We start from the raw sequence: 24154 nt of genomic DNA on the forward strand, positions 1-24154 counted from the left end.
TGCTGAAGGGTCTTACATGGAAAAATGACTCCTGTTCTGACTTGATGTCAGCACGCAACTTTGCCAGAACATTTTCAGGTTACATTGCTCTTGGGAATACAGCTAATATATTTGTCTCATTTCTCCCTGAGCAACATGAGTGAGTGAGGGGAAATCCACACTGACCGATGATGCACTGATTCACAAAATACAAGTCAGCCTTCAGTGGGAGCCATGAGGACGTTGTTGTTGTTCATGCTCTTTATTATCAGAAGCACAGCAGTTAAAGAGAAGCAGTCATGGGCAGTAAACACCCTGACTCTCAGGCTCCCTCGAACAGTTTTACTTAAATATGTATAAAAAAGAAGAAAATCACAAAGTAAAATTTAAAAAAAGGAGAGAGAATCCAAGATGTAAAATAGTGCAGGTTAAAACATAGGGATGAAATATAAAAAAAAAAAAAATAGCGTGATAGAAATTTGTGTTAGACAGTAATTGTCAAATGAATAAAATTTGTGTAAATAGGAATGTAGTTAATGTATATACATAATGAAAAGTATAAACACACAAGTGTAAACTGTTTATAAAACAGAAAGTAAAAGTAGGCTGTGTAAGAAGTAAAAGTGACAGTGTAAAGTGATGAGCTCAGTAGCTCATGTGTGAGCTCATTGACGGATGTAGAAATGGACATACAGCTCTAACTGACACAGTCATTTGGGGGAAAGTGTGTCCGCACTCTTTAATGATTTTTACATAAATAGCACAGCTTTGATATAATCAGTTCTGTTCTATTCTTTAGTCTAATTTATAGCTATTTTGATTAGTATTTTTAGTCAGTTTTTGCAAGCAAAAATGCCATAATAGACTATATATAAAGATGGATGACACGTCTCCACTTTTACCCAATGTACAAAAATGAAGCCCAAAAATCCTGAATACAACTGCAGCTATCTTGTGCTGATGATGTCATTTGGAGCCAGGCTCTGCACAGCAACAGTTCCCATGGCATCAAGTTCCCATCCACAGACCCGCCTGTATAGTGGCCAACAGGGGCAAATGCGCTGCAATTTAAGAAAACACATGCAAATTAAGAAAACATCTTCATCAATCTGAAGACATGTGCAGCATTTTGAGAACACGCTACAAATACTACGACACATCAAGAACACGCTGCAAATCCCACAACACAACACAGAAAGAAACTACGCTACAGTGCATCACGACACAATGGAAGTGTTTCCAGAGGACCCTTAATAGTGATGCACACATCTTGTTTTGGTCGCAGTTTGTGACTCTTATTACTGGAGTCAGCAATCCGTCAGTAGTGTTGGAAAATTTGCTAAAATGTGTTTTTTATTGCAGTCCAGCACTCCACTCTGAAAAAGATGGTCCAACCAGCCACCACCTTGTTTAGTGGATTGTGTATATAATAGGCATTATGGTAAGAGCGTGTAAGAACTGACTTCAAAATAAAAGCTCTGTTCGGGTGAATCAGTCATTCAACAAGTCAGTCAGTCAGTCTGTCATATATAAATGATTAAATAAATACTTAAACATATAAATAGAAAAGATTAATGATAAATATAAGAAAAAGGGGTAATATTAAATAATACATCAAAATAATAATACATTGTAATAACTACTACCAAAAAACTGCATTTCAAACAAAAAATAGGTCATTACCATTGAATGCGAGCACACTGATTGGCACACACAGCTGTCAATCATGAAATCATTTTATAGCATTAAATAATTAATTAAAACTAAATTTAAGAGGAAAACAAACACTTAAACAAACAGCATCCTGATGAGCACTACCTTAAATGACAGAAACCCTCTTTCGGAAAAATTTATTTGGCGCACACTTTTTAGTTGGTGTCCCATTTACTGACATGGAGGGGGCGGGGTGTATGGTCTGTTCTGCAGCCAGCCTCCAGGCGTCGATGGAGATGTTCTGGCTTCACTGATGTCCATCTTTACATGCAGTCAATGTGCCTTACGTGCTGATTCCAGCTTCTCAAAAGTGCAGATTCAGTGTTTTTTCTTGTTATGCATAATAGTACATTGAATATGTTTGGGGTTTTGACTGTTGGTTGGACATGTAAAGAGCTTGGAAATCTATGATGGCCATTTATTAGGATTTCTAAACATTTTATAGACAAAACATCAGTTAAGTAAATTTAAAAAAAATGTTGGTTTGTACAAATAGTGGAGAAAGATGGAACTGGGTGAATGTTTCAGTACTGAAAACGTGGTTCACAATTTACACTTCATTTCTGTTCAACAAACCAGGGACATCCATACGGTATCTGTTCTGGACAGGGTAGATATATTGCTTCAGAGCTGCTCACACACAGGTATTAGCTGGATTTAGTGAGACTAAAATCAGCTGTGACGAGCAGAACAAGGAGTGTCTATCTGAGCTTATGGAGATCATGTGCATCTTATTTGGGGAAGAATTTGATGTGGGGAAAAAAAGGAGAGGCTTCTGTTTTTATAGCTGCTTGCAGTTTTGCAGGCAATCATAGGAGCTGCATTTTGATTTACAGCACCTACATCTACGTATATTATACCCAAAAATAAACCAAAAAAAACCAGACATGTTTATGTAGTCACATATGTACACAAATGGACTGTGGAATAAACTAATACTTTATCATACATCAGATATACATGAACTGATTTTATCAAAGCAAGCATACCGGTTTATCTTAATGCTTGCAATCAATCAACTACTTCAGTGGCAGAGCCGTGTTCTGCATCCTCTCATCTGAATAAAGAAACACTTTTGTCACAGCTCATTAACAGTAAATGCTTCACATAGCGGCCAGTTCACTGCAGATCAGAACAAGAAAGCTGTAGCAGAAATTTCCCAATGAAACATTGTGCTCCTGGATCTGTGTGTGCGGGTGCATGTGTGATAGGTAAACTGTAAACACTGGATGAGCGGTATGCCTTACAAGGCCAGAGGGATCTCCCCGTGAACCGTGGAATGTTTGTAGGAACGGAGCGGCGGGGAGGAGAGCGGAGGGCTGGGAGACGAGCTACACTGTAGCTGAGGTCTGGAAGATCCAATGGAAAAAAGCTCTGGCTAATAAAATTAGTTACTGTCCTGTAGCTTAGTTTAGGAATTACTGACTGGCACAAAGAGGAGGTTGGGTATGGGTGGACACCAGGCAGGGAAAAGGCGCTGGGGTAGTAAAATCAAAAGTATCTGAAACAAGTTAAGGAAGACAGAGGTTGTTGTTTTCTGCTAAAGAAGTTATCATCAGTGATTGTCGAGCTTTATGAATTCTCTTAATCTGTCTTAAATTCAATATATCATTTACAAGTCTTTATATCCTACCAATCTCCCGAGCTCTTTCATCTTCCTCCCCTCACACAGGCATTTCTTCCTTTTCTCCTGCATCCTTCTGCTGTCCTGTTCTAACTCCTCATCTCCTCTTCTGCAGATGGAGCTGAACGACCTGCTGAAGCCAATTTCAGATCACATCCAGGAGATCCAGAGTTTCCGTGAACGAAACCGCGGCAGCACCTTCTTCAACCACCTGTCGGCCATCAGTGAGAGCATCCCCGCTCTAGGCTGGGTAGCTGTGGTAAGGAGGAGAACAATTACACACATGCATACAAACACACTAATGTAAACACACGTGATGATGTGTAGATGCCCATCGAAACAGAACAACACAAACTCACTCAAGGATAATATAGTAAACTAAAACTCTGACCGAAATATAAGCATGGAAGAAAATCATTGAAGTTTCCTTTCATTAAAATAGTATACCCAAAAAAAGATCTTATGTTGTAGTGAGACCTTTACTTATTAAAGGAAATATTAAAAATAACCATGATATGTTTGCAGTTTCATCCTTTGAACAGTTTCAAAGGGAGAAACCGCAATCAAAAAATCCCTGCACATGAATATTGACATGTACTATGTCCATGTAAAATCCTCAAAAGTCTAAAAAGTTAAACTCAATCTTAAGTTGGAAAAACAAGTAAAGCCAACCACTAATTGTGCCCAGTTCAAGTCATGGTTAGTAGAAATCTTACATGAACATTTACCCCCAAAGTGACCATTTGTATATCACTTATGCTGAATCTATGAAGAAAACTTTGTTTCTTCTTGCATCCATGGTGAAAATAAAATCCAAGAAGGGAGATTCTTTTTTAACTGACAACACTCAACAAACTCTCACACAACTTGTGCAGCATAATTCAATTCTCATTTATCCAGTCATATGCTCAGGACTTCCTAAACAGACAACCATTTCCGACGGGGACCTGAACTACAAATGTTCATCTCGGCTCTCTTCAAAGCCAGACTCTGTTAACAAAAACAGTAATTTTACCTCGCTGAACACAGGAGCTGCTGGTCTACCGCTGCCTCAACTGGTAGTTTGTGTTATTGAGGGACTCTGATGTTTTGAAGGGTTAGTTTGGATTCACCACAGTCCCACCAACTAAGTGATCAAGGCAAGAACAGCAGCTCCCGTGCTCAGTGAAGTAAAATTGATGTTTTTGTCAGTGGATTTTGGCTTTGAAGGGAGCAGGGATACGTTTTTACAAACCATGACTTGAATTATACTGCGTAAGGTTGTGGGAGGTGAGAGTTTGTAAACGGATGTGATGATATAGTTTTTCTGTTGCTCACCCAAGACAAAAAAATGGTTTTAATCATGAATTCAACATAACAGGGGTTAAGTTCATTTCATTCATTTCAGCCCTACAGATGGTCATGGGGGGGGGGGGTAAGTAAAGATAAGTATAAATAAACACAGTCTACAGTGTTTAAAGAGTACTGACTGCTCTATCTGTGCTCTCATCAGTCTCTGTTTCCCTTCAGAACAGCATCTCTTCTTCTGAGTTTAGGTATGAATATCATTTAGATTAGGATCAAAGTTTTTCCACTTGACTACTTAAAGGAAAACCTCTGGAGCTGACTCTGGTCAGTGTACGATGCTGTCAGGAGGGCACGTTTCCACACAGGTCTTATCAAACATGTTGAAGTACAAGAAGTCACTTTTTACTCTCAAATGAAGACAAATCCGCTGATAGAACCTCAAACCTCTGTATACGACACTTTGGAGCTCATACTGTTTCTGTGTTTTCTAATGAGCTTTCACGTCTTGTAGATTCAGAAGCCGGGGCCGTATGTGAAGGAGATGAATGACGCTGCCACGTTCTACACCAACAGAGTGCTGAAGGACTACAAGGAAACGTAAGTCCTCACATCTTCTTCTTCCTACCTTTGCACCCCCCTTTCCTTCTCTGTTTTCACCTGACCGTCATTTCTTTGTCTCACCAACCTCCTCTTTTCTCCCAGCGACAGACGTCATGTAGACTGGGTGCGCTCCTACCTGTCCATCTGGACCGAGATGCAGTCCTTCATCAAACAGCACCACACTACGGGGCTGGCTTGGAGCAAGAGTGTGAGTACAACAAACATCTTCTCGCAAAGTTCACAATGCACTTGCCTGAAAACAATAACATGCTCCTGTAACAACTTGTTTGTTATCTTAGCTGTGTTTTCATTTGGTTTCCATTCGCAGGCCCCGATATTTTTATATCAGAGCTTAAATTAACTGCTGCTGTTTGCGTACTCTTCCATTTTTAGTTATGGAGCAGCCGGTTACATAAAGCACTGCAGAGAGCATGAATGAATGAATGAGCTTCTCCCTAGTAGCTGCACCCTGCAGTTCTCCATAGAGCTCACAAAACCTCTGTCACTCCCACACACACTTCTGTTTATGGATGTCTCTTGTGGGACTCTGCGCTCTCACTCAGTAGATCCCACAGATTATGATGGCCCAAAACCAAATCCTTCTGCACACACTTGACCTTTTTTATTGATAGCTAGATGGGTTTCTCATCTTTATTCACTCAGGGAAAGCTGCGTTTTGTGGAGTGCCCTGTTTGAACAGGGACGTTGCAATTTCCAAGTTCCCAGTTGAAAATTTAACTGGAACACCCCCTGAATTCAGATTTCCAACCTGGAGAGTTAGAGGAACCTCACCAATCAAAAACAGGCCAGAAAAGTGAAGGGCTTTAAAGCTATTTTTTCTTGGTAGCCAAACTGTGGAATTCCATTGTTACATGATGCACTTGGCCTAAAAATACTTTTACCCACTGACTTATATGGGGAAAGGAATCTGTTAATCAGTAACTATTGAGCATTACAACCTCTTTGAAATGACTTGTTTTACTATAAAAATTTGATCCATTCGGTCAGTAAAAATTGGGAAAGTCTAGAAGAGCTGCTCTATTGACACATCTTATTCCTGTTTGAGTCAGCAGAGGGCTAAACTGGAAGTAGCTGGCTCTTTGGCCTGCACAGTGTGGAAGCAGCTCGCGAGAAAAATTCGTAACTTCACCAGACCGTCAGGGAAAAAGAGAGAAATATATTGTGATTCACTGCCTGAAGAATAAAGTGTTCAGCGGTGGGAGTTGACTTCTTCAGACTTCCACAGACGACTTTGTTTTAGTCTTAGTTTTAGTCACTCTGTCTCTCATCCAGCTGCTTTTGCTGTTATCGTGTTTTTTCTGCATGTTGTCGAGAATCCTCCCTTATTTTGAGGTCTCAGGGTTGGCAAGTATGGACATAACAGAGGTATCAGTCTTCTTATATAAACCTAGGCAATAGCGAAATAAAAGAAAAGCACATAAGGCTATTTCCCCAAAGTGGAAAGTGTTCCTTTAATGCCATGGTGAGGTTAAAACCATAGGTGAAGCTAATGCTCAGCAGCTGTGCATGCGTGTGTGTTTTCTATATTCAGAAACTTGAGATCCTTCAGTGGCTGTGTGCATGTGTGTCAGCTGTTGTCCCTGCTGTCAGACGACAGAGCAGAAGTGTGTGTGAGGGACATAGTGTGTGTGCACAAGGACGGGAGTGTGTGGTACCAACAGGTGGTCCTCAGGGTTTACTTGAATGGAGGTTTTCTTCACAGAGGAACCCCGACAAAGAGTCTGTGTACACACACAGTGTGCGCCGTAACCTAAACTGCAGGGCTGGTCCCACTTTAACGCAGCCGTCATCTGCTGCTCAGATAGAGGTTTAGTGACACACTTATACTTTATATGTGCACAGGCTGACATATGGAGGTGGCTTCTCTCTCGCACAAACACACACACACACACACACACACACACAATCAAACAGAAAACAGTAAAAGTGGCCATCACAGCTACATAAATCCAAAGGTGAGCATTTCAAATTGCTTTTTTGTCAAACCAACAGTCAAAACCCTCCAAAATATTCAGTTTACTGTCACATAACTCAAAGAAAAGCAGCAAGATTTTACAAATTCAAAGCTGAAAGCATTATTTTTGACATTTTTCATTGACTTTCATGACTTGAATGATTAACTGTGCCTCAAAATAGTTGCCAATTTATTTTCTGCCAATGGATAAATTGTGACTTAACACCCATCAGAAAAGGACAGAAATGCCCTTTAACAAATGTGTTAAGATTTCCCCTGCTTCTGACAAACGTGTTTGTATACACCCAAACACACACAAGCAGGCATGAACACAAAGACGCAGTCAGACAGTTTTACGGCCATGCATGAACACACACACACACACACACACGCTGGTTCAAATCCAGTGGTATGCGCTGAGCTGTTTAGTGTAACAGGTCAGCATTGTTCAGCGATGATATTCACGACACATGTGCCTCGTGTCAAAGGTCAAGTAGTCTCAGCTGTACTCAGATGAGCGTAAAGTGACAGTTGAACTGATGTGATAGGTGTGTGTGTCTGTCTCTGGCAGCTGTGCAGGGTCTTCAGTGTCTGCTTCTCCTCACTGTAGTAGTCGATAGACGACTTTGCACATGTAGTATACACACTTCATCAGTTAGCCTCATTACAGACTCATTGCTCAGCCAAACACTGTTTAAACCATTACTTTATTTCTAATTCTAAAGGAGATCCTAAAGTTTCCAAAAAAGCATGAACATGTACAATTCAGTTCAATTTTTGGAAAATGTGTATAAAATAATGCACAAAATACCCCAAAATATTTCTATTTGTTGAATTTGTGCAGCTATGCAGTTGTTGGTTTGAATATTTCACCCAGTTTAAACATCATATAGTTTAAAAAAAGAGCTGTAACAACCTGATACAGAATGTGGCCGCCAGATAGAGACAGTATCAACGTTAAAGCTGCTTAGACGGAAATTAAAGTGCTTCCCCATCATCAGAGTGTCTCATGGCACTACATTTATTTTCTGCCGATAGGAATCACGGATGTTTTATGGTGAAGCGATAAGAACGTGAATGCTTGCCACTGAGCTTTTGAGATATTTCTTGTGTAATACTCCCCCTGCTGGAGAGATTTATAACTACAGGTGTCATCCACAGAGCACCTGGCACCGCTGTTTTCTCTCATGGAAAGCTCACAAAGACAAAATGCAACATTGAAATCTAAGATTTGCCTTTTCTTCACTCTCCAGGGCCCCATCGCTCCTCCTTCCCTCTTCGACACCCCCAGTGCTCCCTCCTGTCCTCCTCCCCCTCCTCCCCCTGGCCCACCTCCAGTCTTCACTGATGATGACTCCCAGCCTCAGGCGACCAACACAGCAGCCCAACACTCAGCATTGTTCGCCCAGCTCAACCAGGGCATGGACATCACTAAAGGTGGGTTGAGGAAGGTTATTCAATATACAGATGCACAGGGTCACACTGTGGCTATAATCAATAACACAGTGATCAAGTCCTGTGAGTTTGGGGGGTCTTAATCACACATATAGGAGGTTATATCCTGCTATATATTTTTAGGGTTGTTAGGCAGAAAAAAAAGTAAAATTGAATAAAGAAGAGTATGGTTTTACTATTTTTGATTAGCCTGATTTCAGTTGGTTTTATCTAGTGAAACTATTGTTTTTATTACTTTTATAACTTATGGAATCAATGAATTACAACACAGCATTGCATGTATTTGTATGTGTATGTATGACTATGTATGCGTACCTGTGTTGTATTATGCAGTGGCTTTATACCTTACCTTAAAAATAAATTAGATTAAAATGCATAAGGGGGTTTAATGTTCTCCATAGAAATTATACCATAATGTAGGAAGAGGGAATTTACAGAAAATTCAGTTTAATTGTTAGGTGTTATTTAAAGAGTTTGGTTGGCTAGTTTAACATTTTTTCAGTTCATGCACAGAGAATTAAAGCAGCACCGTGTAGGATTGAGTGGCATCTTAAAGTTGCAGACTGCAACCAGCTGAATTCCCCTCTACTTACTCCTCCCTTTCCAAGCATATATAAGAGCCTAAGGTGGCCTTCAGGTAACATAAACATGTGAAGTGTACTCTCAAGAGCCGGTGCTTTGTTTATCTACTTTGGGCTACTGTAGAAATATGGCGGTGCAACATGGCAGGCTCTGTGGAAAACAACCCACCTCCTATGTGACTATGAAGGACACACGGCAAGCTAATGAAAACACAACTGTTTTTAATTTCAGGTGATTGTACACTAATTAAAACTGCATAATTAACATTATTTTAATTTCTGCTTGTAGATCCCCCTAAATCCTACACACTGCTCCTTTGAGACTCAGCATGCCTAAAATCGTTTGCTACATCCCAGCATTGATAAGTTCGGCATATGTTTTTCGTCTGTAGGTCTGAAGCATGTATCAGATGAAAAGAAGACCCATAAGAACCCAAATCTGCGTTCGCATGCAGCACCAACCAAAACAAAGTCACCCGCAACGGTGAATTCGTCCAAAGCAGCAGTCCAGAAAAGACCCCCTCTGCTGGAGCTGGAGGGGAAGAAATGGAGAGTGGTACAGGAAATTTTTACTTTCTCTTTGGAAGACTTGCTGCATTTTTTATATGCTGGTTAATCATGTTGACTGAATGTGTTCTCGTGTGGTTACAGGAGAACTTTGAGCAGAAACACGACCTGATCATTGAGGAGACCGAGCTGAAACACGTGGTCTACGTCTTCGGCTGTAACAACTCCACAGTGCAGGTTAAAGGCAAAATTAACTCCATCATCATAGGTGAGTGACCTGGAAACAAACTAAAAATCTTGTGATTTAATTCAGAATTTTGGATAATGAGTGTGTTTGCGTGTATTGACTCTCTCCAGACAACTGCAAGAAGCTGGGTCTGGTTTTTGAGAACGTTGTTGGGATTGTGGAGATCATCAACTCAAAAGCAATTCAGCTACAGGTGAGAAAAACATTTACAGGACACACCGGCTTCAAAAGACAAACAGTCATCTATGTTCTACATACAACACAGTAGATCTCAAAGATTTTACGCCACAGGCCCTCTGCTTGAAATAATTTATTCACATTTGAAAGTAGCTGCAATACTAGTTTATGGAAACCAGTTTCTACCATGGTTATGAAAAAACAAAATTTAAAAATCACTATGATGAGAGACTTCCTCAAAATAATGACTCACTAATATTAAATATCATTATTACTCTTCACATACTACCGGAACAGAGCTATGAAATTTATCATTACATGTTGGGGTTTCTCACATTTTTATTATCTGTTAAGATTTGAAAGAAGTCGTTATTTTGAGATACTAAGTGATTATTTCAAGTTTCTCTTTGCAGTGACATACAAGATCATTTTTGTCATCGTACTGGTGGAAATGGGCTTCCATACTTATCTCTTCTAGCTACCAATCTACATTGTAATACTGATAATCATAATAATGATAAAAACATTACTTATAGTAGACTTTTCACACAAGGATGGAGCTCAAAGTGCCTCACAAGAAAATGTAACACAAAAGCAAAGAGGACAAGATTAGACAATAGAAAAAGAGTCGATGATAAACTAAATTTATTTATGAAGGTAAAAATTAAAGAGACCAGTAAGGATAGCAACAATGAGAGGACTGATATAAAAGGATGATCAGAGGAATCACATAAATTAAAAGTCAGACTTAATAGATAGGTTTTCAGCTGTTGTTTAAAAATGGTCAATATTGACACTTCACAATGAAGGATTTTTTACTGACTTTATTTTGATTTGTTTATTATTGATTGACTTGTAGCCCCATATTTCTGTTTATATCCTGTGTTTAACCATCATTGGAATCTGTTTTTCCTATGTTTTTTTAAAATTGTTGCCAACTGTATGCTATGCTTCAGTGATCGCAAGATGTCTTTCCGTAGGTGTTGGGAACAGTTCCCACCATTTCCATCAACAAAACAGAGGGCTGCCAGGTTTACCTGAGTAAAGACTCCCTCAGCTGTGACATCGTCAGTGCCAAGAGCTCTGAGATGAACATCCTGATACCACAAGATGACGACTATGTGAGTGTGAGACGAGTGACAGGGAGAGCGTTGTCTCTCTGCTGGCGTCTGGATGTGTGTCAGGCCTGTGTTTTCCTCGTGTGTGGAGCTCTTGTTTCAAAGCTGCATTTACAGTTATCGTCTTTGTTGTTCCGCAGAGGGAGTTTCCAGTACCGGAGCAGTTCAAGACTGTTTGGGACGGCACCAAACTGGTGACAGAGCCCACTGAGATCGCAGGCTGATTGATGCTTCAGCGTCGCTACCAGTAACAAAATAATCATCGTCAGTGATTTTACAATCTCTCTGTTGGAGATATAAAAGGGATTACTGCAACAGATTAACTTTTAGCCCGCTCGTTGTTACTGTATTTGTAATTTCATGTGTCTCAAGCACTTTTAACCAGCAAGTATGTAGATCATCCCTCTAAGCAAAAGACATCCTTACTAAATAAATGGACGTCTCAGGTTTTAAGTCCCACAAACGTCATGTATTTATCTTTTCTTACATTTCTGTGCCATAGCAATGAAGGCATTTATGTAAGATTATATAACTGTTAAAATATAAGCAATTATATTTCAACATAAGTATGACTGTACTCCATCTAAATTCACTGCATGAGAGTTGAAGCACAGTTTAGACCACAGCAGAGAAAGAAATTACATAACATGCACATTATGACATTTGGTGGCCAAGCAGACAAAAATAACTCAAAGTTAATCTTAGAACTATTTTCTATCTAATGCAGTGCATCTTAGTTAACTCTTTAAATATATAGCGCATGGTAGTCATGTAATACTGCTGCACTTAGTGAGTGAAGTTTGTGCAGCACTGCTCACTATATTTTGCGTCAACGGCAGACGTCTCAGTCTTCTTTGTGCACAGTTATGTATGTAAAGTTTAATCTATCTATATGTCTCAGTGGTTACCCCAGATGCACAAAAACTCCAGCAAGATCTCATGTTTCATGTTTCAAATGATCATTTTAGCCCAAACCATGATCCATAACAAAGAGCTTTTTGTTCCTAAACCTAACCAGTGTTTTCACACCATAAAACGTTATATTATAATAATATTTTTGAAGCAGCATGCAAGAGTTTTGCAAATCTAGGTTTACCATATAGATCGAGATGGATGTATTATTTGTCATATTTGTTGTTCTGCGGGAGACATTACATCAACTTAAAATAATTAACTACTTGGCTACTAATTTCTCTGAATATTTAGAAATCAAGTTACAATCATAGCATTTGTGCACCATAAAATCTGACAATGGTAGTAATTTTCACACTTTGTACCAAGATGTAGCAAACAGCACCAGCATAAGACAGAGAAGATAGTAAACTCCACTAATGCTTTTCAGAACCTTTAATTTACATGAAAACAGTTTGATGTCATTGTGTATCATTTTTCAAATAAAATCAAAACCATCTGTTCTTGCTTGTTAGTGTTGTTGCAAAGAGAGAGAGAAGCACAAAAACATTTCAGCATCAAAGAGACTAACGGGAAGGAAATACTGTACATGGTATCACAAACACAAGCATGGGGGAATGGGAAAGCCTTACATCTCTGAGAAAAATACAAAAGATCTGCAAATGTAGAAAAGTAAAAAGAGGATGAAAAAAATCTATATATTCACTTTTCAAGTACCTTAAGATAAATCAGTCAGTTTGGAGACAAAATATTTCAGTCTATAACAACTGATTTTAAGCTTTTAAGCTTTAAGTGGACGAGACATCAGATATTTTAAAAATCATTTAAAAAGTTGAGATCAAATACCTACATCCAGACTTTAGTAACAAGAGGCTCCTTTCAGTGTTTGATCACCATATTTCCCTGTGAGTCTTGAGTGAAGAGCATCTCCTCTTCCTCGTCCTCCTCCACGAGAGATTTGTGATTTCTCATCCTCACCACTCCAGTGCTGATGTTACTGTGATCTTTGAGGGGACTCCTGGTTTGCAGACCTCTGTGCGCTATCACTCTGAAGCCTTCAGAGTCCTGCGTGAACAACATGGCCAGACTTTCCTCATCATCAACCTCTATGCGTGACAGCTGCGGTGCTACTTTTCTTAGAGGAGAGCAGCTCGGTTTTGTCCACTTGAACCGTGAGTCAAGGCTCTCCTCTTTGTCAGCCTTTTTCCACCGCTGCACTGGAATATGTTTTCGAGGCGACACAGTTTTTGGTTGTGTCCATTCGTGATTTGAAGGCTCAATATGAGAGAGAGTGGAGTGCGTATTTCTTCTGTTTTCTTTCTCATCATCCGTCTGAGAAGAATGAAAAGATTTTTGAGTCGAGGTTCTTCCTTCCACATCCATCCGAACACCAAAAGCATCCTCACTTTGTAGACTGTTAAGGAAACTCGGCTCAGTGTCGCTAAAGTTCTTTGCTGCGTTTTTCTTGTTCGTTGGGTAAAATTCAGATTCAGAATATTGGCTGCAGCTGAGCAGTGGGTCCTGACTCCATGCCTGAGGAAGAGGTTGACTGTCACCTGGAAACGAGAGGACTGCGGTGAGCCTCCTCTTACTCTGTGGTGGGTTTATCTCCTCCAGCGGCTTCTCTTCAGATTCACAGTACATATTTTGAGAAGGTGTATGGCTTTCTGCCTGCTCTTCCTGCCATACCGCTGCTTCAGGCTCAGTCACATTTTCAGTTTTCCACTCATGATCCACAGCAGGCTCAGAGTTATATAAGTCAAAAATGTCAAAATCAATTTCACGTCTTCGTTTTGTCCCTGATGCTACAGGTGTGGGTGCAGCTGTGGCACATATGGACGAGGTAGATGGTGAAGAAGGATGCACTGGATCTATGTTTGGCACTTCAGATGAAGACATCTTATTGAGAACTTTACACAGGAGGTATAAAAAAAGAATTATGTTAACGCAAAAAGAAATGGACTCTCAGTTTACACATTCAAGAAAGTCAACAGTCCACTGCAACTTTATCAGCTTCTAACAGATTTAGTTGAAGATTGTAATAATTTAAAAAAATGTCTTGACGACCACATGGCAGCAACATTATTGCAACCTACCTCTGCGCTGGGGTGCGAAGAAGGTTGATATAGAGCTTTGTCTGGTCTTTGGCATTTCCATTTTGGTCTGAGTGAAGTTGAGTGCCACAGCCAAACTGTATCCTGCGCCTCCAGCCAGGGGATTCAACAGTTTAGAAATGGGACGGGTGAGTCGTTTCTGAAACATGACGTGCAGAATAAAATGTGATCCTACTGAGGCCCTCACTACAAAATGTATTAATGCACTTCTTTATGGAGACGTAAGGAAAAAGCCAATCACAATTACCTGTTTAGCTTTTCCTTTCATTTGCACAGTGTCCAGCCAAACACCACATTCTTCCTGGGAAGAGGTTTGTGGAGCTGGTTTGGAGCTCTTCATGGTGGAAGACAGATCTGCTACAATACATAAACAATGTATTAACATACATTCAATAATATCACTTTAATAACAATATTATTTGTGCGTAAGACAATACAGATATTCATCTGGAATAACTTAGCGGCATGTTATATCTGGAAGAATATTATATGCCTGTTATAGGGCTTGGGGAGAAGAATAAAATCAAATATGATTTTCTTTTATTTTTTTTTTACAGAATACCTTGATATTGATACTAGGACAGTATTGTAGGGTTGCCTATTGGCACTGTCACATAATATTTATACAGTGAGATTTTGGATAAATAATGCATTCATTATTATGTTTATCACAACTAAGAGGGTAAAAACAAATGATTGAACAGCTACAACAGTATTAAGTTCAGAAAATTACATCCTTTTAAGACAACCTTTAAAAATAAAGAAACTATAACAATATTTATATTAATATTCCTTGTCTAAAAGCAGGAAAAGGTTATATTCAAGATATTGCAATATCCAAAATCTAAGATATATCTGATCTTATATCACGATATTACAAAAATATCGGCATACTGACCCTTATAATGCTTTGATGAAAGTATAAAAAGACAGTTTTAACAGTTGTTGTTGAATATATGTTCCACTTCAACTTTTGTTTGAAGGTATATGCAACTTGCTATTATTGTATTTCTGTTAACTTTCCTTATTATTATCAAATTAACACCACAACTTTACCATAACTGCTGGTTACAAAACTGGTGTTAATGGTAAGTTAGCTAACATTGCTAACAGCTAACATCAGTTGTATTTAACGATCTCAACCTCACTTGGGTTCTCCATCTACAGTAAATGAACTGACCTCATGAAACGGCACGGGGATGTTTTCGGCTGAACTTTGCGCTTTCTTAAACTCCTCTAACTTGTTAAAATATATTTTCTGTCAGAGATTCGTCTTTGCTGCTGTTTGTTTGAGTCTGGCGCCTCAGCGATGAGCTGCCGCTGATGTTTGACTGAATGAAAACGATGACACAAGGCCAAGCATTAAAATCCGTTCGTCACTGCAACAGCTCTTTTAAAATGTAAGATGCATATAGCCTAGAGATAAACTACATAAATATGTTACGGTAGGCTTAATCTTAAAAAGTATTCGTTTTTAGTTAGGCACAACGGACACCTAATATTTTGACGTCTTCGGGTCCTCGAAGGAGGGTGTGTTTACACTGACGTCACAGCAGTCTGCCGAAAGGGTAAGTAAAGTATTTTTTAATTTCGTTGATTAAAAGCTGTAGTTTAACAAATATCGCGGGCCTACCTGTTACCATAACAACGGCCACTAATACACACTTTAATGTTGACAAACAACTATCTGTATGGCCTACTTATGAGATATCATTAAGGAAGTGCTTACGAGTTAGCCTCAAAAGCTAATTTTGAGCTAGCTAGTTCGGCTTTCTTCAGGTGTTTTCCTCTAGTTCTCGGTGGATTAACAAGTCTTTAGAGGAGAACGACGTTTTTAAACTCAGCGTGGCAGTATTTTAAGCTTTTGTGTTGTGTTACTACTATAGTCTGCCTGCACTCGTGGGACTGATGTTCTGAACAGTGAACAAATTCTGCCTTGTTTATGGATGAGGCACAGCAACTATATGGTGATCATTATCCGTTTAATGGAGAAAACCAAACACTAGCACGTCGCCTCTAAAGCTGGACTTAAAAGAAAAAGGTGGAGAATTATTTTTTATATGTCCCCTCATAAAAGTATTAATACATAATATGATCCTGGGGACCAGTGTAACCGTTGATCCAAATGTTTTTATTAGGTGGCAGTGTTATAAATATCTATAAAGACTAACCTGCCAGGAAATAGTTAGCCGAGGTGACAGCCTGCCACCTGAATCCCGATGTATCTCTTTTGGTCAAAACAATAACAACACTTGTTACATATTTTGTCATTTGTTGCACAAAATTGTGTACTGTGTGTGCTGCTATTGAAGGTTTGCCACCTTGGCTGTGGAAAAGTGTGTTAGAAATAAACAATAATACCAAACAGTAGAGTATCTTGTTCACTTTCTGCTGCTTGGCAGTTAAAACTTGTATTAAAAACATTTCCATATAACTGTGCTCTCCTCAGATCTTGTTTGCGGTAAATGCCAACCGTACAGTTAGATTTGAACCTGTGTGCTTGGTCACAACAATCATTCAGTAATTCAGCACACTGTAACTTAAATCTTTTACAGATCAAGTCAGTTCTGATACATCAACATCATGTTCCATGGGATACCAGTTACAGGAGGAGTGGGAGCAGGTAAGTCATTCATAAAAATGTAAAGTCAACAATTTAGTCATTCAGATTGTTCAGTCATCCTCCTTTTTACTGTAACATAGAGTTAATGTTTTTTTTTCTCCCACAGCTCCAGCCAATAAGCCTGAGTTATATGAGGTAAATATAATAACTTTCTATGCTTTAGTCAGTGCTTAGAAAAGAGGACTTTTCATATGTATAAACTGATCATTAATGGAAATCACAGCAGCTGACTTTTTTTAATTGTTCACTTGAAGGTTCCTGAAAGAAAACCAAACTTACTATTTCTGTTGATGTTACTACTAACATTTAAAGTTTCATTAAAACTTAACTAACTCAAAAATGTGATATTTGGCTTGTTAGTCACATTAAAGGTCTTCACCAGAAATCATGTGTTTTCAGGAGGTGAAATTATACAAGAATGCAAGAGAACGAGAGAAGTAAGTGTTAAATAGAGTGTGTCTTACCAGATATCAGCCTGATACGATCACAGAGTAACACAGGGATTCATAAGGTGGCCAGTGTTGTAACACCTCATTATTAACCGTGTTTCTGAAGGTATGATAACATGGCAGAGCTGTTTGCTGTCGTCAAGACCCTTCAGGCCCTGGAGAAGGCTTACATCAAAGACTGCGTCACACCCAATGAGTGAGTATTACTTGAGTTTATGTTTGTGTTTAAAAACCGTGTTAAGACCTTTTTTTTAAATGCCTAGGGCAGAGATCAGCAACCTTTACAATCGAAAGAGACATTTTTGACCAAAAATAATTTTAAAAACCAGTCTGGGGCCACAAAAGGTATTTGAGCTATCAACATTATTTGTCTAAATAAGTATTTATTAATATGTTTTACAACAATGTTGCTGCTCTGCAGTAGGCTATTCATGATTATTTGGTATTTTAACTTTCTAGAGTTGGCTGTTAAAGAAAACAAATCTTTTTACACACTGTTAAATTCTCTGTTTTCCTCCGAGACTTTTGGATTTGTAGTACATAACTAGCCTAGCAAGGGAAACTTGAGACAAGCCACCGTCATTGAGGTTTGGCAAAAATTAGAAGAAAAGGCGCCAGGCCATAGACGTATGACACAGATTTTAGTTAACTTTAAATTACTTATTCAGTGGGTTTTCTAAAAGTGGAAAATGTAAGCATTTATTTAGACATAGAACAGAGAAAAAAAATAATTAAAATGTGAAAAAAAAAATCATTCCCTTGATTTCTTTTTTGTGTGTGTGTCAAAGCCACTGGAAGTCACTAGAGAGGGGCTAAAGAGCTGCATGTGGCTCCAGAACCACAGGTTGCCTACCCCTGGCCAAGGGAAACATTTGGAGTAATACATAAGATTCATCAGACCTTTGCAAAAATTGTATCTGACTGATAAGGCTACTGAAACAATTAAGTGTTTCGATGAATGAGATTTATGTACAGAAAAATGATCAACCAAGATAAACCAACTAACAAAGCAGCAACAGAAGCAAATAACGTGGAAGGCTCTCTAAGGGCAAAATAATAAACAGACAAAAAAACACACTAAATAGCAAATAAAAACTCAATTGATCTATGGAACCAAACAAAAAGACAAGCAACAGAAGTGATGTGGCACAAAAACAAAATCCCTCACAAGGCCTCTAAAGGTTTCCAGTTTGTCAGCATGGACAAAGCCTCCAAACAGATCAAGCAGAGCTGTATGAATAATAATAATGATAATGATAAAACTTTATAAATTACTTTATATTATACTTTTATAGTACCTTTCATACAAGAAATGCAGCCCAACAAGCTTTACAACAAAGAAACAACATGCAGTTATTTCTTCACATGAAAAGACATAAAGACATAATAAAACCCACATGTAAAAATAAGATCAGAATAGAATACAAAGATTTCATCCTCACGTGGATAAAACCCACTTGATAATACTAGTAGAAGTAAGATTGAAATAAGGATAAAAATAGAATGCACAGAATGCATAACATAAGATGGAAAATATAACCCATAATAACAATGAAAATAAAGCTAAAAATAGAGTGTAAAAAAGGCAAAAAATTAGGGAATATACAGCAATTTAAAGAGGTGCAGTAGTGCGTAAGTGAATAGTCTATCAAAAACACATCACCGTGGCAGACCTGGAACACAGCGACCACGTTTACATGCACACTAATATTCACCTGTTATTCTGAATATATGCAAACAGTATAGTCCGTATGGATTTTCAGAATGAGGCCTTATTTCAAATGTTGGATTTTTCAATTAAGACATGGTTTAAGCTGGTATTATTTGGGTTTTAATAGTATTTTTGGGGCATGTATACAACACATTCGGAATATGCATCTCACTTAGGATTTGTACCGCTTTGCGACACATGGCCTCTTTCCTGTTTACGGTCGACCTGTCCGTTGTCATGGGTACGTTGTACACAAACCAATTCGCCAACGGTTTGCAAGGCTGGTGTAGAGTTGCATGCCCAAAAGAAAAGCCCACATTTCTGGTCAGAATAACAAACTCACATACTTTTAAACATTTTAAAAGACTTGGATATCAACAGGTTTTTGATTTCTCAAGGCCGCCCTTTTCAGGAAGGTGGTTAAAGGAATAAAACAGGAAGGCTGTGTTCACACGGTCCAACGAGTCTGCCACCAATAAGAAATCATTTTAAAAAATCCTATTTTGATGCAAAGAAGCAAAATGACAAGCAGCTCCAGCCATACAACTTTTTTATACTTTGATGTGATAAATGACACGTTAGAGCATGTTAATCGGGGTATGCAAGGCTGCACGTACACAGGAATAAAAGTGGTGTATTGATTTCCGTTACACATGTAACAAACTTAGCAGGAATATTGTATTTTTTTTGATAAAGGGCAAAAACATTTTGTACCTGTAAACGTAGTCAGTGTGTGTGAGAGAAAGACGGCTCTCCTCCAAAAAGAGGCGACAGGAAAAGTCAGTGGACGCAACTGACTGACAAAAATTCTACCTGTGACTTCGATTTCATCTTTGTCGATTTCAGGTACACTGCTTCCTGTTCCAGGCTGCTGGTTCAGTATAAGGCTGCTTTCAAACAGGTGCAGGGCTCTGATGTGGGCTCCATCGATGATTTCTGCAGGAAGTACAGAGTGAGTACTGTTTCGGAACGCAGGTGATTTCATCACCTATTTGACTTTGTTTGTGAACAGTTCCTCTAGTAGTAATGATGTTGCTCATGATATTACTCTTTGTTTCCCAGCTCGACTGCCCACTCGCCATGGAAAGGATTAAGGAGGATCGGCCAATCACCATCAAGGATGACAAGGGCAACCTGAACCGCTGCATTGCAGATATAGTTTCCGTACGCCTCCTCTCCTCTCCATCATATTAACCAGTCAGTGGAAAAGGATGGCTTATTTTGGCTGTGTGCCAGAATAAAAATGGTTGCAGTCTGATTTTTTTTAATAAAATGATTTAGTGTGTTCTCCTCAAGCGCTAAGTGGCTAAAGTGGTTTCACTTCATTTGGCTCATCCTGTGGTCCGTCACTGAAGAATGTGAATGGGTGTTGCCAGCCGTATCCACTGCCAGCTTTTATCTCAACTCATAAAATCTGGCACGCTAATAAAATCAGCAGACGGTGCGATACAGGCGAACACTGTGTGCCCTGTTTGTGTGGCTGACGGTAAAAGAAACCCTTTTGCCTTGATGGTGTAAGTTGGAAAGTATGCTGAGCATTTTCTTACTGTTGTCACTTTCTCTCCCAGCTCTTCATCACCGTGATGGACAAGCTGAGACTGGAGATCAGGGCCATGGATGAGGTACATTTAATAAAAGTGTAAAACTTCGGTAAACTAACAAAAAAACAACAACAACTGCTTAACTGGTTGTTTGTCTTTGGTCCAGATCCAGCCAGACCTGAGGGAACTGATGGAAACCATGAACAGAATGAGCAACATGCCTCCAGACTCAGAGGCTAAGGACAAAGTCAGCCTCTGGTTAGTGACACTGGGCCATCCAGTTTATTGTGTTTATATTGTCCAGCTTTGCGCCAGTTCAGTGCAAGATGCTAAGGGCTGCTTTAGTCACAGTGACACACACAGTGACTTTGTCCAGAAATTAAACTAATTCTACTTAACTCATTCAATCCAGGTACCATAATTTGTAGCAGCTGCATGTTATGGGTAAAATCTGTGGTGTAACAAGTCAGACAAAAAAATCTAAGTTTTATTATGTGGTAGTCATATTTAAATATACTGTTTTTATACCTGAAATGGATCCGAGATTGATAGTTGGGAATGTGTTAAAACTTCTTGCAGTGATGGGCAGACCAGTTCTGTTTACACTATCATTTCCTTAAAGTTGATACATGTAAGTGTATCGAACCTTTCAAGTTTTAGGTACTTTTTGTTAAATATTGTGTCAGTTTCTCAGTGACACCCCGCTACATAAAACTTCTCTTAAATGCATTCCCAGTCATGTATACGTTAACATTAATAAGGATAAAATATAAATTTTAATGCACTGATTCAGCATCTCACATGTATGTAGGTAGGCTATGTAAGCTCAATTGCAGCCTCGTGTTGCATTCATGTGGTGTTGGAATAATTTGTGAAATTAGTTTCCATTGTGTTTCATGGCTCCTCTGAACTGTTTCCTTAACTCTTTGTCGTCAATGTGTTTTTTGAAAGTTCTGAGCAGTAAGATACAAAACAATGTCGCATGTTGTTTGCACGTTACAACTTAAAGCTCATGAACACACCAAAAGAACGACCATCCGAGGAGCACATTAATGCAACATTGGCCCCGGCTGGCAGAGGTCTAAGCCTGAGTCCGATTTAATCTGTCCTTGTTTTTTTATTCAGTGCCATTGCTGCACTATGTTAACACAGCAAATGGGAAAAGTCAAAGATTTATTTGTTTATTTTCGCTCACCACTTGTTTCGAAACCCTTTTTTTAATAATAATTTGGTGTCATCATGAGTAAGTCATGCAGCTTTGTTAATGCATCTTTGCAGTCAAGAAAAACAGCATTTGTGACAGAGGGCTGCAATTTGACACCAGTACCTGTAATAGTAGGTTTATAATAACTATAGGTTACCTAATTAAAACCTATTACAACCAGTAGTTGTTGTATATTTACTATATTGACCTGTGTTTTTTGCTCCACTTTTTTACTAGTGGTCAAAGATCCCATAGAATAACTTTTAAGTATATTTTGTTATTTTGTCTAATATGTTATTTATTTTCTACATAGATCCCCAGTTTGCTAAACTCATGTCAGTCTGTGATACATCTCAACAGTTTTGTCATAACTGTCATCAACCTTGATTTTATTTTTCCTCCTCAGGTTGACTACCCTCAGCAGCATGTCAGCCTCAGACGAGTTGGATGATAATCAGGTGCGCCAGATGCTGTTTGACCTGGAGTCGGCCTACAATGCCTTCAACCGCTTCCTCCACTCCTCCTAAAGCATGTGTCCGTCATCGACTCCCATCTGTCTGAAATTCTGACTCTGATATCTATTAAGTTAAAAAAATACATTCTATTTTCTCCTTCTGGCTTTTGGTAGGGAGTGGATTAATATCTGGACAGGTGTTTTGTCTCATATCCCCCCAGTTCTTTCCTCTCATTTGTTTCCTGTATGTCCTTTATTCATGTTGTGTACTATTTAAAGTTCGTCGCCTTGTAGACTCAACCATGTGTGGTACATCGTGCTGTCTGCAGCCTTGCCCACCAGGCTCCTTCGGCCTCTGTTATAACCTAACATGTGTGATAACTCCTTCAACATTGGCTGTTTATTCTGCCCTTGACAGAACAGTTTACTTCTAACTTTGTACTGTAAAATCAAAAGGTCTAATTTTATACTTAAGTTTTGCAAAGCACCAACAAAGAAGCATGATACAACTATATTGGGCAAAGTCTGCACATGAAGAAAAGGTTGCAACAGCCAAAGCCTTTGTATTATTGGAAAGATAAATATATATATTTTTCTTTTTGGTACCCTAATTCTAATCACTACTTGCCACTTGGGGTCAGATTAGCATTTTTGTTTCAGATATCGTGTTTGTTTTTCTATCACGTTTTTACTGCAGAATCCTGCAATAGTTTTTGTCGATAGATTAAAAGAAGCTGTCAGCTAATGGAAAATAAATGCAGCTGAAATAATTGTTTGGTTTTAAAGATTAAACTGCACTTCAGATTAATAATTGTATTAAAACTATGGTGGAAGGAATTGTTTGTGTACATTTTCCAGCCCTGTATTCTGTTAACCTAATCCATATTTCCTTTAGAGGCGAGGGTTTGGCCACATGAAGTGGGTAAAAGCAAGGTGGACACCTCCTTATTTTGCTTGCTAAATATGTTTCAACCCCCAAACATCATTAGGGGGAACATATTTATTGAGATTTATCATTTGTAAATAATAGTTTTGATTTTTAAATAAGAGCATGTAACACCTTTTTAGAAATAAAAATGAAAACTCTACCTCCAACTTCATTTGTGTTGTGTGTAAATAAGATCAAATTCACTTTGTCTTTGCATTGTCCAAAAATATTTAACTTCCTCTGTGACATTTTAAATGTTGAAATAATAATAAGGGAACAAGGTGTTAAAAGCCATAAGACTACTTGCTGCACTCTCTATTCTTTCAAAAAGTTTTTGACTATAATTATTGTTTTGATTACCTATAGCTGAATGATCCATTCCAGGTTAACCTGTTTTGTGGCTGCAGAGCAAATATTTAACTGACCAACCATCCCCACTCCCTCTGTGTATTAGTTGTGTTCTTTGTTGCTAGAGAGCTTCATTATATGCCCAGGTAAACACATTTCAACCAGTGCTCATATGCTGAAATTATACAAATTAGAGGTTTCTTTCATTTGAAAATCTTTGAATTTCAATGATGCACATCTTTGCAACAAAACAATACCTTATTCTATACCTAAGTGATTACGAACATGTTCTAACTATTACTTATTTGGCTTTCTTGCTAAATATACCTACAACTGCATCAATGTAAAAGGCACAACTTTGGCTCCATAAAATATAATCCAAAATAGGAGAAGTTATCTATTTAAATGAGGAAACAACTAGTCTAAGAATGAGAAAACAAGACAAAGAGCAACCCAAGATTCAATTCCAACTTTCAATAATGCCTCAAATTTTATATCTTTTTTTTTTTTGTTTGTTTTTGGCGCCAAAAGTGACCATAATGCCTCAATAACATGTAAAGTGTCAGAAACCATCTTTGGGAAAAATGTTTTAATTTTGTCTGTATCC

At 38.6% G+C, this 24154-nt stretch overlaps 3 protein-coding genes across 6 annotated transcripts in view; 2 read left to right on the forward strand and 1 right to left on the reverse strand.

Annotated features, from left to right (window-relative positions):
• The window catches only part of cap2 (cyclase associated actin cytoskeleton regulatory protein 2), a 27948-nt gene extending 15270 nt beyond the window's left edge, over positions 1–12678 (forward strand). For both annotated transcript variants that reach the window (XM_042506811.2, XM_042506810.2), the window contains exons 5-13: positions 3432–3575; positions 5115–5200; positions 5306–5411; positions 8432–8615; positions 9607–9770; positions 9866–9989; positions 10079–10161; positions 11126–11266; positions 11404–12678. In XM_042506811.2, coding sequence (XP_042362745.2) covers positions 3432–3575; positions 5115–5200; positions 5306–5411; positions 8432–8615; positions 9607–9770; positions 9866–9989; positions 10079–10161; positions 11126–11266; positions 11404–11487 — 1116 coding nt within the window. In that variant the 3' untranslated portion in view covers positions 11488–12678. The remainder of the gene's footprint in view (positions 1–3431; positions 3576–5114; positions 5201–5305; positions 5412–8431; positions 8616–9606; positions 9771–9865; positions 9990–10078; positions 10162–11125; positions 11267–11403) is intronic.
• Positions 12670–15622, reverse strand: aunip (aurora kinase A and ninein interacting protein). Of its 2 annotated transcripts, none has more exons than XM_042506813.2 (4): positions 15470–15622; positions 14537–14643; positions 14272–14428; positions 12670–14085 (listed from the first exon to the last, which is right to left on the reverse strand). In XM_042506813.2, exons 2-4 carry the CDS (start codon positions 14627–14629, stop codon positions 13055–13057), a joined length of 1281 nt encoding a protein of 426 aa, XP_042362747.2. In that variant the 5' UTR covers positions 14630–14643; positions 15470–15622; the 3' UTR covers positions 12670–13054. The 2 variants fall into 2 exon arrangements, with proteins under 2 accessions (XP_042362747.2, XP_042362746.2); XM_042506812.2 differs by having other exon boundaries at positions 12671–14085; positions 14537–14646; positions 15470–15619.
• A 100-nt stretch (positions 15623–15722) lies between these two features.
• Positions 15723–23366, forward strand: vps28 (VPS28 subunit of ESCRT-I). 2 transcript variants are annotated; one of them, XM_042506506.2, is made up of 10 exons: positions 15723–15857; positions 16845–16912; positions 17019–17047; positions 17312–17349; positions 17468–17557; positions 19919–20024; positions 20135–20236; positions 20641–20694; positions 20780–20871; positions 22224–23366. In XM_042506506.2, the coding sequence occupies exons 2-10, from the start codon at positions 16873–16875 to the stop codon at positions 22342–22344; spliced, it is 672 nt and encodes a 223-aa protein (XP_042362440.1). In that variant the 5' UTR covers positions 15723–15857; positions 16845–16872; the 3' UTR covers positions 22345–23366. The 2 variants fall into 2 exon arrangements, with proteins under 2 accessions (XP_042362440.1, XP_087946293.1); XM_088090167.1 differs by lacking the exon at positions 15723–15857 and adding an exon at positions 16076–16330.
• The last annotated feature ends 788 nt before the right edge of the window (positions 23367–24154 follow it).

This window comes from Plectropomus leopardus, chromosome 17, assembly GCF_026936395.1.
Source record: "Plectropomus leopardus strain MGB_pleo_1.0 chromosome 17, ASM2693639v1, whole genome shotgun sequence".
In the NCBI taxonomy this organism is placed as follows: Eukaryota; Metazoa; Chordata; class Actinopteri; order Perciformes; family Serranidae; genus Plectropomus; species Plectropomus leopardus.

What these genes read in the sequence shown, in the direction of transcription:
- aunip (XM_042506813.2), bottom strand. Translation starts at nt 14,629, where the DNA reads ATGAAGAGCTCCAAACCAGCTCCACAAACCTCTTCCCAGGAAGAATGT. An exon ending in TGAAAGGAAAAGCTAAACAG is followed by an intron (nt 14,429 to 14,536) that starts GTAATTGTGATT and finishes GTCATGTTTCAG; the next exon opens with AAACGACTCACCCGTCCCAT. An exon ending in CTTCGCACCCCAGCGCAGAG is followed by an intron (nt 14,086 to 14,271) that starts GTAGGTTGCAAT and finishes TCCTGTGTAAAG; the next exon opens with TTCTCAATAAGATGTCTTCA.
- vps28 (XM_042506506.2), top strand. Translation starts at nt 16,873, where the DNA reads ATGTTCCATGGGATACCAGTTACAGGAGGAGTGGGAGCAG. An exon ending in ATTTCTGCAGGAAGTACAGA is followed by an intron (nt 20,025 to 20,134) that starts GTGAGTACTGTT and finishes TTTGTTTCCCAG; the next exon opens with CTCGACTGCCCACTCGCCAT. An exon ending in AGATCAGGGCCATGGATGAG is followed by an intron (nt 20,695 to 20,779) that starts GTACATTTAATA and finishes TCTTTGGTCCAG; the next exon opens with ATCCAGCCAGACCTGAGGGA.